Source organism: Lolium perenne, chromosome 2, assembly GCF_019359855.2.
Source record: "Lolium perenne isolate Kyuss_39 chromosome 2, Kyuss_2.0, whole genome shotgun sequence".
NCBI classification, from domain to species: Eukaryota; Viridiplantae; Streptophyta; class Magnoliopsida; order Poales; family Poaceae; genus Lolium; species Lolium perenne.
In genome coordinates, this window is record NC_067245.2 from 187,508,726 (window position 1) to 187,522,984 (window position 14,259).

At 43.8% G+C, this 14,259-nt stretch overlaps 1 protein-coding gene and 1 pseudogene across 1 annotated transcript; both read left to right on the plus strand.

Annotated features, from left to right (window-relative positions):
• The first annotated feature begins 448 nt into the window (after window positions 1-448).
• LOC127334157 (receptor-like serine/threonine-protein kinase SD1-8) lies at window positions 449-6,098 on the plus strand (annotated as a pseudogene).
• A 1,479-nt stretch (window positions 6,099-7,577) lies between these two features.
• On the plus strand, window positions 7,578-13,296 carry LOC127330310 (protein FAR1-RELATED SEQUENCE 5-like). Its single transcript, XM_071825553.1, has 6 exons — window positions 7,578-7,610; window positions 8,055-8,201; window positions 10,130-10,214; window positions 10,592-11,861; window positions 11,893-12,373; window positions 12,499-13,296. Exons 1-6 carry the CDS (start codon window positions 7,578-7,580, stop codon window positions 13,195-13,197), a joined length of 2,715 nt encoding a protein of 904 aa, XP_071681654.1. The 3' UTR covers window positions 13,198-13,296.
• The last annotated feature ends 963 nt before the right edge of the window (window positions 13,297-14,259 follow it).

The window sequence follows — 14,259 nt, forward strand, 5'->3', positions numbered from 1 at the left end:
CAAAAGTACATTTTACGAATATGTAAGATACTTGCTCGAAGATGAGACATTTAGACCCTAATTTTCTTTCATAAGGTGAGTATAAAATGGTCAAGCCACCCGTCACTACCACCTTACTTCAGTGTTCCGCAAGAGTGCTGACCAAGAATCTTTGATTGCTGCATACATAGACACGAAACAACTTGGCAAATGTCAACAAGTTTGACGAGGGTAATCTCGCTGCTGAGCCCTGCGATGATTTGCTGTTTTTATAAGAAGGCGGGGCTAATTTATCAAATCATTTCACTATGTCAACTCAAGCAGTTCCACTATTTTTGTAGTTTCCAACCGAACGAAGGTACTAGTGTGTACTACAACAGTCCGAACCGCTGAGTTTTCCAAGATTAGAAAAACTGCCAAAATTCCAAGACAACAACTTCTTAGCAATTTCGTTGTATTCTTCAGTCAGAACATTCTCCGTTTTCGCTGAAGTGAGACTCTCCTACTGTCCTGCAGCCAGCGGTGCACAAAACTGCGAAGCAAACCACTCCACATTCAGATTCCCCTACTGCTATCAGTGAAGCGCGCGCAAGACCATGAGCCAGAGCCACCGCCGACTCTTCCAGGCTTTCCTCTCCGTGTTGCTTCTGGCAGCCTCGGCCGTCGCCGACAGCACGTTGACGCAGTCGAGGCCTATCGGCGGCGACCAGAGGCTTGTCTCGCCCGGCGACGTCTTCCAGCTCGGTCTCTTCTGCACCGCCAACAACACCAAGTGGTTTCTCGGCATATGGTTCACCGTCTCCCCGGCCGCCGTCGTCTGGGTCGCCAACCGCGACCGCCCGCTCAACACATCGTCAGGCGTCGTTGCGCTCAGCGACAGAGGAAACCTCGTCCTCCTGGTCGTCCAACTCCTCCTCCCTGGCCATCCCTGGTGCGGTCGCGCAGCTCCACGACGACGGCAACCTGGTGCTCGCGGACGCGGCCGGCGCCGTGATGTGGCAAAGCTTCGAGCACCCGACGAACACGTTCATCTCCGGGATGCGAAGTGGGAGGAACCTCACTACCGGCGCCCTGTGGTCCCTCTCCTCGTGGCGCAGCGCCGACGACCCGTCGGCAGGCGACCACCGGTATGTGATGGACACGCAGGGCTCGCCGGAGCTGCATGTCTGGAGCAAGGGACGCAAGAAGTACCGGACGGGCCCGTGGAACGGGATGCGGTTCAGCGGCATACCGGAGATGACCAGCTTCGAGGACATGTTCCAGTTCCGGTTCACCAACACCGCCGACGAGGTCTCCTACGTGTTCCACGACCGCGACGGGTCGGCGGTGTCGCGGGTGGTGCTGAATGAGTCCGGCGTGATGCAGCGCATGGTCTGGGACCCCAGAGCACTGACGTGGAACAGCTTCTGGTCGGGGCCGAGGGACCACTGCGACACCTACGGCCTTTGCGGCGCGTTCGGCGTCTGCGACATGGGGGAAGCCGTGGTGTGCGGCTGCATCAGAGGCTTCACTCCGGGGTCGCTCGCGGAGTGGCGCATGCGGAACGCCACCGGCGGGTGCGCCCGGAGAACGCCGCTACAGTGCTCCGGCGGGGACGGGTTCTACGTCCTGCGCGGCGTGAAGCTGCCGGAGACGCACGGAAGCACCGTGGACGCCGGCGCCACGCTCGCCGAGTGCGGCCGGAGGTGCCTCTCCGACTGCAACTGCACGGCGTACGCCGCGTCGGACATCCGGGGAGGCGGGAGCGGGACTGGGTGCATACAGTGGTTCGGCGAGCTCGTGGACACGCGCTTCGTCGACGACGGGCAGGATCTCTTCATCAGGCTCGCAAAGTCTGACCTAGGTAAATAAGATGCAGCACTCTCTCTACTTGGGCAATAAGGCTACACTTACGGCTCTGTTCAAGAACAAGAATCATCAGATTTCGTAACTTATAAAAATCGTAGTAACTTACTCTTGCAAAGATCACAAGATATGTGTTTTCAAAATTGTGAACCATGTATGTAGCGGGAAAAGTGTGAGAGTGCAGGTGCGCTCTGCGCACCCTCACACTTTTTCACTTTCTCTTTTTTATATCTCTCAAAATATTACATTTTTTGATTTGATTTTTTTGCAAGTCACTAAAAAATAACAAATGGAATGCGACAAAAATAGTTCGGAATTTTTTTGTGCAATTTCAAATTCCAAATAATTTAAAATTCAAAAACAATTCTTGAAATATATATATACATAATAAAATAAAAAAATTCAAAATATTTTTCCCACGTTTCAATTGTTATGTTTAAGTGATCTGCAATTTTTTTTGTTCAAACAATGTATGGTGTGAGAGATACAAAAATGTGAAATTGTTTGAGAGGGGAACAAAAAGAATTTGCACGAATCTTGATGCTGTATACACGGTATGGATACGGGTGCTCACCAAGCACCTGCTCCAAAAGTCCACTCTTGTTCCATCATAAACTATCTACCGAATATTTCATGATCAAACTTGGATTGCATGCGTCCCTAGCTACCGAATATTAGTTCAAGAAGCGAGGCATTTGCAATGCTACTTCTGTTTTTGCAAATTTCCGAACGACACAATCAACGCCTTCGATGCTTGATACTGCCTCTGTCCACGTATAAGCCTATTTCTACCTTTTTTTAAGTCAAATATTTTTTTGAAATTTGAAAATTTTAAAGAAAATATAGCAATATTTATGAGACTGAATTAATGTCACTAGACCTATCTCAAATGTAGTTTCATAATATACAAATTTGATGTTGTATAAGGGAAAACCACAAACGTAGCTGGAGCTACATGTAGCTTATTTTTTGAAAAAATCAAAAATAATACTCCCTCCGTTCTTAGAAATAAGCCATATAGTTTCTAGCACGAAAATTATAAAACGCACATTTAGAAAAAATTACGTCATGTTTAGGTTTATCCGTAGGCAAGACATGAGCTAGTAGAGGACTTTGCAGAAGATAAGGAAAGCTAATCAAATTCCTAAAAATATCATTCATACAAGCAGGACAACGCAATACACCTTATATTCTAATTTTTTTCTCAAAAAACTATATAGCTTACATATAGAAACAGATGGAGTATTTAAAAGTTTCAAAAAAATCTGAAAATAAATCTAGATGCAGACAATCTTGTGTTCTACCAACGTCTAAATTTGCAACTCGAAATACCTTTGTTCGAGGCTATGCAAAAGTGACATATTCTGAATACTTAATAGTACAAACTCTCACAATCTGAAAATCTATCAGATTTTGTCATTTTTTGTGCTGCTTCAAATATATGGTATCTCTGGTTCAAATTTTACGCAATGATAGAACTGAACATTGCCTACATCTAGAATTTTTTCAGATTTTTTTGAAAATTAGAATGTCATTTTTAAAATTTTCAACCAAAAAAAGAGATATGTGTAGCTCGTCCTACAAAAGTCCACACTTGTTGTATACGCCTCTACTTTTTCTATGAAGTAAGTTAGATTTTAAAATCTTTGACTGCAAACAAAAGCTAAATCACACTTATTTGTAGACGGATGAATTAGGTAGTACTCCTTGGTATAGTACTATTCAAATTTTCTGTCGCACCTGAACCAAATCGATTTCACGAATATCTTGTTTGGGGTCCTCGGATGCTCTTGTTTGACTTTGCTTCTTCTCCCTGCCAACCAAAAAAATCGGCAGTTGGAGCTTGATATTTTCACTCGATAATAATAGAAAATCATTTGATCCAAGATAATATATTTATACACCCCACACCTCATAATAAACAAAACTATGCATATGTATTTTTATTCAAATCACCGAGTTGTACATATAAAACCCATCCTCATATATTGTACAACCCATAGCTTGACTTCAGCTACCTACACAAAAATAAACTGTGTTGGAACTTCCGGTTGAAGTCAGGAAACAGACATTGTCCAAAGGATATTTTCAACACTGACGTGAATCGCCTACCAGGACAAACATGTCAAGCTCACACTCTGTACAACCTTGCATCAATCTTAGCCTAATTACAATGCATCTAAGTCAAGAATTTGAATTCCACATATTTCCTGAATTAAAGTCGATGCTGACACTGCACCTACATTTTCAGAGCCAACCAAGACCAAGAAATTCGTCGCAGTCATCACAGCGGTGATAACAGGGTTTGCGTTGCTTCTGCTATTGCTTGGTTTCATGATTTGGAGAAAGGCGCGGCGCAGTAAGGAAGGTCAGTCAGAGTCATTGGTGCATTTTACCAGGGTAATCTGAGCCTACTACTTGGCCTGTTGCTCATGTCATGTGGCTGATGCCTTCTCCATTTTGCAGTCACCATGTTTGACGAGGTCATGAGAGGCGAATGCCCGACGTACGATTTCGAAATCATTAGAGCGGCCACCGGTGGATTCTGTCCCAAGAACGTGGTCGGGCGTGGTGGCTTCGGCATTGTCTACAAGGTGATATACAATGATTTAAATTGTTGTTGTCTTCCTTAATTCAAAGCCGGGCTTATTTCAAGCCTTCCATTTTAAAAGAAAGAGATTTACACATCCATGTAAATCTGAACTAAAACCTCTGGTTCTCGTATAAACAATCCCATGGTTCGAAACTACTGTCTACTGGTCTTGTAGTTGTATGACAAATGTCTGACTAATTGGATTTACCAGGGTAAAATGCCAGATGGCCAGGAAGTCGCAGTGAAGAAGCTGTCTGCGGAGAACAGAGTGCAAGGCCTGAAGGAGTTCAAGAATGAGGTGGACCTGATCGCCAAGCTGCCGCACCGCAACCTGGTGCGCCTGCTCGGCTGCTGCATCCACGGCTCCGAGAGGATACTAGTCTACGAGTACATGAGCAACAGGAGTTTGGACGCCTTCATCTTTGGTACGTAACCTGCCTAACTTGGAACAGCAGGAAAACAATTCAGATTACAGTTTCTGCAGTGGCAGCTCGAGAAACTGTGGCACTCAGTTCAGTCAATTCGCGAACAGATTCCAGGAGGCGCGCGTCGTTGAGCTGGAAGACGAGGATGGACGTCATCCTCGGCGTCGCTAGAGGGCTCGTCTACCTTCACCAGGACTCGAGGCACACCATGATCCACCGAGATCTCAAGGCGGCCAACGTCCTCCTTGACCACGAGATGGTGGCCAAGATATCAGATTTCGGCATTGCCAAGCTGTTCAGCAGCACCGGCGACGACCGCCAGGACTCGACCGTCACGGATAGGATTGTGGGGACATAGTAAGCAATGCAGATCCGCATAACACGACATTGGTCAAGTTCAGTTTACCTCGATTTATTCGCTGCATTGCCTGACTTTTTTCTTGTACGGCGCGGTGGCAGTGGTTACATGTCGCCGGAGTACGCCATGGACGGCATGGTATCGTTCATGCAGGACGTGTACAGCTTCGGCGTGCTGCTGCTGGAGATCGTCAGTGGCAGGAGGAACCAGCGAAGCTTCAGCCTCATAGCTCATGTAAGTAATCAAGTAACCCTTGCAACTGAAAACAAAATACTCATCAAAATTAATTTCGTGTGGCATCTACACAATTTGGGATTTGGCTTGAATTTATTAAGTTCAGTTGAATTCAAATTTTAGTGTTGTCCGAACAAACACATCTTGATCGAATCACAATGATTTCCAAGACGACATTGACAAACAGCATATGTTTGCAGGCATGGAAGCTATTTGAAGAAAACAATAGCCTCGAGCTCCTTGACTCAACCGTACGCGACGGTTGCTCCCCGGCGGAGCTAGAGCAGGCTGTGACGTGCATCCAGGTAGGGCTACTGTGCGTTCAGGAAAGCCCGAGCCGACGACCGCAAATGGCCGCAGTAATACCCATGCTGTCGCACCAACAGGTGCTGGTGCGGCCACTTCGGCCGGTGGTCTGCCTGCCGATAACTGCTCCGGCGGGCCTTCTCGATGTACAGGAAGTAACCTCAGGCAGCGGCGGGCTGACCATCACGAGCCTGGAAGGCAGGTAGCATGGACGGAAGGATACAGGCAAAAGCTCGAAGCGTAGATTCCAGATGTTACTAACAACTGTTCTGAATGTAATTGGGTAGAACATGTGCATTGTAGCGACCCGCATATACCAGTGTATGTCCTTTACTCGATGAATGAAAGCTTCAATCTACCTGGATCTTGTCCATTAGAGTAGCATAACAGAAATATCGAAGTGGGAGCAACGAACAAATTATTATGACATATGCAGGAACTTAACAAAATTATGGCAACCCGGATAAGTTTGGAAGTTCAGAAGGTCTCCGTGGCTCAAGTCGACTTCAAGACTGCTAAGTAATGACGGAGGCAGGCCTTGGATGCAATGAAACTGCACACATGATGCATGTGAGCCTAGCCAGGATTGGAGCAAGATCCAGGCCAAAAACTAATCGCAAAGAAAACTTCTAAAGAACTTTTGTAATAACGCGGAAAATTCGGTATATAGTACTAGCAAGGATGAAAAAATATTTTCCAATCCACTGACGCTGTAGTCGAGTGAAACTTCCAAGCATATTTCATAAGGACAGGCACAGACATCAAGTGAAATAGTCAATCATTGATTCATTGATGCAAATATGAGAAGTTTAATCATTTATTAATCAGAGGTCTTCTACCTCATTTAGTTGATGGTGGCATCTCTATTTTACAATACGCTGATGTTACAATATTGTTTATGGAGCATGATATCGCTAAGGCGCTTAACATGAAGTTGATCTTATGCATTTTTGAGCAGCTCTCTGGACTAAAGATTAACTTTCATAAGAGTGATTTTTTTTTTGTTTTGGTACGGCGAAAGACATTGGACACCAATATATGCAAATTTTTGGGTGTGAGGCTGGGGTGTTACCATTTAAGTACCTTGGTATCCCTATTCATCACCGAATTTTGAGAAATGCTGAGTGGAATCCGGTTGAAAATCGTTTTGCTTCAAAGCTAGGTTACTGGCGTAGTAAAATGCTTTCTTATGGGATAGGCTAGTTTTCATTAATTCGGTTTTAACAAGCTTACCAATGTTTATGTTGTCTTTTATGGAGATGCCGTTGGGGGTCCGAAAAATACTAGATTTTTATAGAAACTTTTTCTAGCAATCTGATGAAAACAAGAGAAAATATAGACTTTCTGAGTGAAACATGCTGTGTAGACCGAAAGAGCAGGGGGGCCTTGGTATTGAGGTATTAGAATTAAAGAATAAATGTTTGCTTAGTAAATGGCTGTTCAAACTCCTTACTGAAGAGGGTATGTGGCAGCAGATTTTGCATAACAAATATATTCATTCTAAAACTTTAGCTCAAGTAGAGGCAAAGCCTACGGACTTGCCCTTTTGAAAAGGTCTTATGAAAGTGAAGTCAGATTTTTTAGTAGGGGTTCTTTCAAAGTTGGTGATGGTACCTCGGTACGTTTTTTGGAAGATATTTGGTTAGGGGATGTTCCTCTATTGCAACGATATCCCTCTCTATACAACATTGTCCAGCATAAAAATGTCTTGATTTCCACGGTGTTTGCTCAAACACCGCTAAATATTACTTTTAGGCGGAGTTTAAATGAACACAAATATAACCCGAATGATTACATTTGTGTCAAAGACTCATTGCTATTAACCTTAATACGGAACATGATAAATTTGTATGGAAGCTTACAGATTCCGGTTTGTTTACAGTTAAATCTATGTATCTTGATTATATGAATGGTCATACTAGATTTTTGCGTAAGTATTTGTGGAAACTGAAAATCCCTTTGAAGATTAAAATCTTTATGTGGTTCCTCAATAACAAGATCTTACTTACTAAGGATAATTTGGCAAAGCGTAGGTGGACAGGGTCTCAAAAGTGTTGTTTTTGTCATGCTAATGAACATGTCCATCATTTGTTCCTTGCATGTCCGTTTGTTAAGATTATTTGGAGGATGATTTATTTTGCTTATAACATTCCTCCACCCGCAAATACAAAAATATGTTTGGGAACTGGTTGAATGGAGTTCCAAAGAAAGATAAGAATAAAATTCGGATTGGGATCTCTGCTATATGCTGGACAATTTGGAGAACTAGAAATAATGTCATTTTTAATAATCAAAGGGTACTAACTTTTTGCAGGTTATTCATCGAGCTGTGCACTGGATCCAGTTATGGGCTTTCCTACTCCCGGTGGACCAGCGCAAGGATATGGGTCCTGGATGCAACCGGCTGCTGGTGGTTACTCAAGACTTCTATTTCCGGGCTACTGGATGGCAATATGATAGAGTATGGCTAGCCTAGTTTTGTGTCGTTTGTTCTGTTAGTTGATTCATGTCGCAACTATGTAGATACATGACTGTATTTTCTGATTTTTCCGTACTCGAACCTTGAATACTTTGAATATTTCAATAAAATGGCCGTGTGCATCAATTCATGCAGATGGGGCGGTTTTGCTCCCTTATCTAAAAAAATATATGAGAAGTTTAGAACTAACCAAGACAACGAGGTAAAATTCCCGTGTGACCTATATCTTTGAAAAGGATAATATCATCATCATATTGATAGAGTGGTATACATCTCGCTTAATATAATGCACCATGCTATAATTCATCGAATTGTCTCGTTTAAGGAGCTTCTTCGGCTTTAGGATTTGCATTTGTGATTTAATTGGTGTTGAGACCAATGGATAAAATCTTTTCATATTATGTTTCTAATACATGAAATCAATCACAAAAAGTTGTGAAACTATACCACAATAAGGCAGGAGTTCTTCATCTTTTGGTTGTTAAACCATACCACAGTTTACCTAGAGGCAAAAGGCTAAAACAAGAAATTACATACTGAGACAGCGCCGAGGAGCAATCTGCAGCTGGACTTGGACTGAGACTGAGGAACAGAGAAGTGGCGCCGTGGGGGAGCAGAGGAGGGGCGGCGCCGGCCGACGGTCGACGGGCGCGCGGCGCAGAGGCGACGGCGAGGCAGGGCGCCGCCGTGCACTGCAGCACAGGAGGCCAAAGGCCAGGGGAATGGAGGAGGCGGCGGCCAGGTAGGCAGGCAGAGTCGGCCTAGGGTGGCTTGCCGGTGTGGCCGCGTGAGCGTGGCGGCGCGGTCCTGCCTTGTGGCGACCAAGCGAACGAGGGGAGCACCAGCGTCGCGCGAGGAGAGGCCGAAACGAGTAGTCCGCGCCGCCTGAAGCTTTCCGCTTCATGGGCCGCTCCATATGAGGCCCAGTAAGATTGGAATCATTCGGTCGGCCGTTTGCCTGTTTCACGTTCTTTTTTTTTTGGACTTGACTACGCGGCGGCGCCGCACATATCCCCTGCCCGTGCGACGGATTCAGGGCCCACCCACGTTAGGCTGGCGCAGCACATCTCCCCTGCCCAGTGCGACGGATTCCGGGCCCACCCACGTTCGGCGTTTTCTTCTCAATCAAGACAAATCGACTGGGTCCACCCACGTGACAGATCGAGCGCGCGCGCGTAGCAAGCTGGAAAACGACTCCCTCCCGACAGCTCTCCTAGCAGCCCCACCCATTAATTAGCCAGGTGGTCCCTACGCAGTCGATCTTCTTCTTCCTCAAGACAAATCACCGTGAAACCAGAACTAGATCTTGGAGGAGAGAACGAGGAACAGGGATCTGAAGAAGGGGAAAACCATGGCAGACAAACTGAAGACCTCCTACGTCTACAAGCACTAAAATTCGAAGATTCCAATACAGGTATGAGCACCTTTCACAGGGAAAAAGTAGTCATGTTTCACCTCCCTTGTCTCACACCTCAAAAAATAGGCTAGAAAAACTCATCTTGTAGAGAAGAACACAGTAGGTTGATCCATAAAAAAATAACTTGTTACTGAAGAAATATCATCACCTTCATAAAAACTTCTGGTATTCTGTATCTATGAAGAAGCAAAATAGATGGGAAAAAATGTAGCAAATCCCAACAAAACAGAAATCTGGTAGAAGAAACATAAGGGCTCATCACATAATCTAAAATGAAACTTGACTAGCCAAGATATTGGTTCTCCACATTAATCTTGCATGCTTTTCTGCACCTTACTTTTGATCAAACTTTGAAAAAAGGGATCAGATCTTCTTTCTACACCTTACTTTGATCAACATTGAAAAAAGGATCAGATCTTCTTCCTGCATTACCATGACAAGGTAAACATGGAAGAATTAGAAAACTGACTACTTTGAACAAACTTTGTTGCAGGTCGCAGAAAAGGAGATGAACATGAATATACAACTGGAAGTGCCAGCAGCTACTTTATCAGATCATGCAGGATCTAGTAAGACAGGTCAGTATGAACAGAGCAAAACTACATTGAAAAAACATGGCAGAAAAGATATATAAATTGGCAAAGCAACTACCAAAAATTACTTACAAAAACAGGTTAGTTGCCAAAAATAACTACCAGGTTAGTTGCCAGATAAACTACCAAACAGTATCCATGTTAATTATGAGCAAATACCAGACTCCTTGATTCCACAATAATTTGGTAGACAAAAAAGGAAAAACAACCATATAGATTTCCACAGACACAACTTCCACCTATAATTGCAAAAAGAAGACAAGAACTACCACATTATTGCTCCCTGGCCTAATCACTTGTTTTATGTACATCCACATACTGGCAGTAACTCATTACTAAAAAAATACATTTGTTTTCTGCAGGAACACACAATGAAGGGGGCAGCTCCATAGCTCTGTCATCTGAGGCAGCATACACTGAGATTACACTTCCGGAATCCAGTGGTCAGCACACTCCTCCACGTGGACAGAACATTGGCAATGAAGCAAATCCAGAAGTAGTGTCGACCCCGCATGCGCCAACTGCAAGCATGAGATTCGATACACTTGAAGATGCCCAGCGGCACTACTTGGCATTTGCACGCAGGAGGGGTTTTGGAATAAGGTACAATTACAGAAAAAAATCTGAGGTTACTGGTGAGCTAATAAGAGCAGCTATGGTTTGTCACAAATCTGGTCACCAAGCAAAAACAAAAGAGGATACCCAAAAACCTAAACCAGTTGTGCCAGAAAGAATGAAGAACAGCAACGTTAGGACTGACTGTCCAGCTAGAATGGCTTTAAAGGTCAGGAATGGAAGCTGGTTAGTGACAGAATTCTGTGATGAACACAATCACCCCCTTCTGTTAAAGTGGTCCTTGACTGGTTTCTTACGCTCACACAAGGATATACCACAAGAAGACCAAGACTTCATTAGAATCCTACACTCGGTTAACATGGAAACAAGCAGAATGATGCAAGTGATGGCTACGCTGTACGAGTCAGTTGAAGGTGTGCCATATACCCCGAAAGAATTGGCAAATTTCAGATCAACACTACGAGCAAAAAACAAGTATACTGATATGCAGGATACCATGGCATACTTTGAGGCCACGAAGTTGCGAGACAAGGATTTCTACTACCGATACAAACTGGATGATGAGGACCGTGTCCAATACTTGTTTTGGGTAGATAGTGCTGCAAGAAAAGCATACAAGTCCTTCAATGACTGTGTATCTTTCGACGCAACATACATGACAAACAAATACAAAATGCCTTTCGCACCATTCATTGGAATAAACAATCATGGTCAGTCGATTCAACTAGGTTGCGGTTTCCTAAAGAATGAGCTTAGCGAGAGCTACATATGGCTTTTCGAGTCGTTCCTGATTGCAATGGATGGAGTTGCCCCAACAAACATGATAACAGACCAGGATGGTTCTATGCGTGCTGCAATGGAAAAGGTCTTCCCAAACACAACGCATCGAAACTGTAGATGGCATATTGTAGACAAAGCAACAGAAGAGGTTGGCCCGTTTGTTGCAAAGATACCAGGGCTCCGGGAAGAGATGAATGATTGCATCAACTGTAGCTTAACACCGGAAGAGTTTGAGACAAGATGGACCTTAATGATAAACAAATTTAATATCCAAGGGCATGAGAAAATTGCAGCTCGTATAAAAAAGAAGCAACTGGGTCCCTGCATACTTTATGCACAAGTTCTATCCTTTCCTACAGACAACTCAGCGTAGTGAAGGCTTCAATGCAGTTCTGAAAAAGTACGTAACTTCCACAAACTCGGTGATTGAGTTCGTTCAGCAGTACGAAGATATCCAAGCAAAAATTATGAAAGCAGAGAACAAGGAAGAATCAGATTCATCCCTCCTAACGGCTAAAAAGTGGTGTTGGCACCCAATAGAGCAGCAGGTGGAAAAACTGTACACCAAAAACATCTATCATAGATTTCAGTTTGAAATGCAGTCCAGCATGTCATATAACATAAAACCGATAGGTGAAAACAGATATGAGGTTTACTGCATAACAAAATTTGTTCCACAGTACCACAACAGAGCCTATGAAGTCTATGCTGATCCTCCCAATGAGAATTACAGATGCACATGCTGCAAGTTTGAAAGGGATGGCATAGTCTGTTGTCACATTCTCAAGGTAAAAAAACATAATCGTTGATACATTTAGTCTGTACTTTGATAACGTTTAACATGATATACTTTGTGTTCAATTCAATGGTGAAAAAAAGATGAAAAAATGTCTAATTTGACATAAAATTGCAGGCAATGGTGCAGCTAGGAGTCTGTGAGTTCCCACTGAAATATGTCCTCCGCAGATGGACATGGAGTGCACAAGAAAATCTAGTTGAAGAGCTTCCTGGACAACCAGCTGTTATGCCAGAAGAATCAAGAAAGAAAATGTGGCTTTCGGTAAATTGCAACGAGTTCAAAGGTCTTGCAATGTGTGGGAATGAAACAGAAGATGGCCGGAAAATAGTTCGCATGCACATGAAAGCTATGAAAAAAGACTTGGCAGCACTAAAAAGAGAAACAGAAAAGAGAGCTAAAAAAGTAGCTACATCAAGTGCTACAGATCCTGCAGAAAATCCATCTACCCAAACAGCCCAGGCAAATTGTCCTACACAACAAGTCCCTCCACAGGTACCAAGCACTGGACCCCGAGCACGCAAGCCCCCATGCCAGAAAAGAAAATCAACAGGTTCCTCAACATCTGCGGTGAATAACAGTACTGCCACAGCTCACAATGGGGGATTCACAGATGCAGAACCTTCAGAAACATCACAAGCAAACAACATACGAGATCCTCGTGTATCAAACACTAAGGGTAGGAAACGCAAGAAAGCTTTCCAAAAACCACTGGATATAGGGAGAAAAGAAATACGTGTTTGCAAACAGTGTGGTTCCACACAACATGATTTCAGGACATGTACACAGAGAGGAGAGCTCGCAGATGAGAATTAAGAAGTACTGATGATTTGTTCTTGAATGTAAAATGATCTTCAATTATGGGACATATTCCAGTTACTGTAATGTTATTTGACTCCATTCCTATCAAGTTGTTTTAGGCAAATAATGAGAACTAATATCTATTTATGTCTATTTATTACATAAGATATCTGCTGGTACCAAAAATGGTAGTGTTAGGCAGTGCCGTGTTCATGGACTTTGAAAATTCCAGTTGCTTCAAACTGTGGTTATGCATCCTACTTTGGAAGTCATGAATGTCCAATTTAATTAGGCTTGGCTACCAGATTGTACCTAGCAGCGCCGCACACTAGCTACTGTGGTTATGCAGTTGCCTCAAACTGTGGTTATGCGAGTTTGCATGCAGCAGTAGCTAACCCCGCGACCCCTATGTTTAAAAGGGAAAATCTAGACAAAGGCGATGGGACTACGCGGCGGCGCCGCACGCGCACCCCTCCCGTGCGGCGGTTTCCCAGCTTGACGTTTCCATGCTCGTGAAGTGTTATGATGGGCCCGGACTACATTGCATGCATCCCACACCACCGCACTCATGCACCTGACTACTTTTCTGCTTAACCTGTTGTGCATGCATGTGAGAAAAGGTGTCCCGTCATCTAGGGTATTAAAATTAGGAGTAGAGATTTTGAAGTCACAATTCACAAGCATAATTATTTTGGCAGCCATACATCAGAAATCTGGTATCTAGGTGCTGTTAATATGGCAGCTATGACTTCTGCAAAATTTTGCGGCTAGGATTTTTTGGAATTTGGCAGCTAGGACATGCGAATCCAGCAGCTAGGTGCTGAAAATCTGGCAGTCACGGTACTAATAAATCACTAGTCAATGATCATTTAGCCGCTATGCATTAGAACCTGGCAGCCATAAATAATTGGGCAGGCAGTCAGGACGAACTTAGCAATTAGCTATGCACGTCTCAGTTTTTTTTGCAATAGTATCAACAAAAAAAGTGCTAGCTAGAATTAGTACCTAATTACCAGGTTAATTACACCTAGTAGCCAAATTTACAGTGCATGATTTACAGAATTGTCATTGTCACTG

Bases quoted from the DNA above. Each gene is read 5' to 3' on its own strand.
- LOC127330310 (XM_071825553.1), top strand. From the start codon at position 7,578: ATGATAAATTTGTATGGAAGCTTACAGATTCCG. The intron at 7,611-8,054 runs GTTTGTTTACAG...AACTTTTTGCAG, and splicing joins ATGGAAGCTTACAGATTCCG to GTTATTCATCGAGCTGTGCA. The intron at 8,202-10,129 runs GTATGGCTAGCC...ACTTTGTTGCAG, and splicing joins CTGGATGGCAATATGATAGA to GTCGCAGAAAAGGAGATGAA.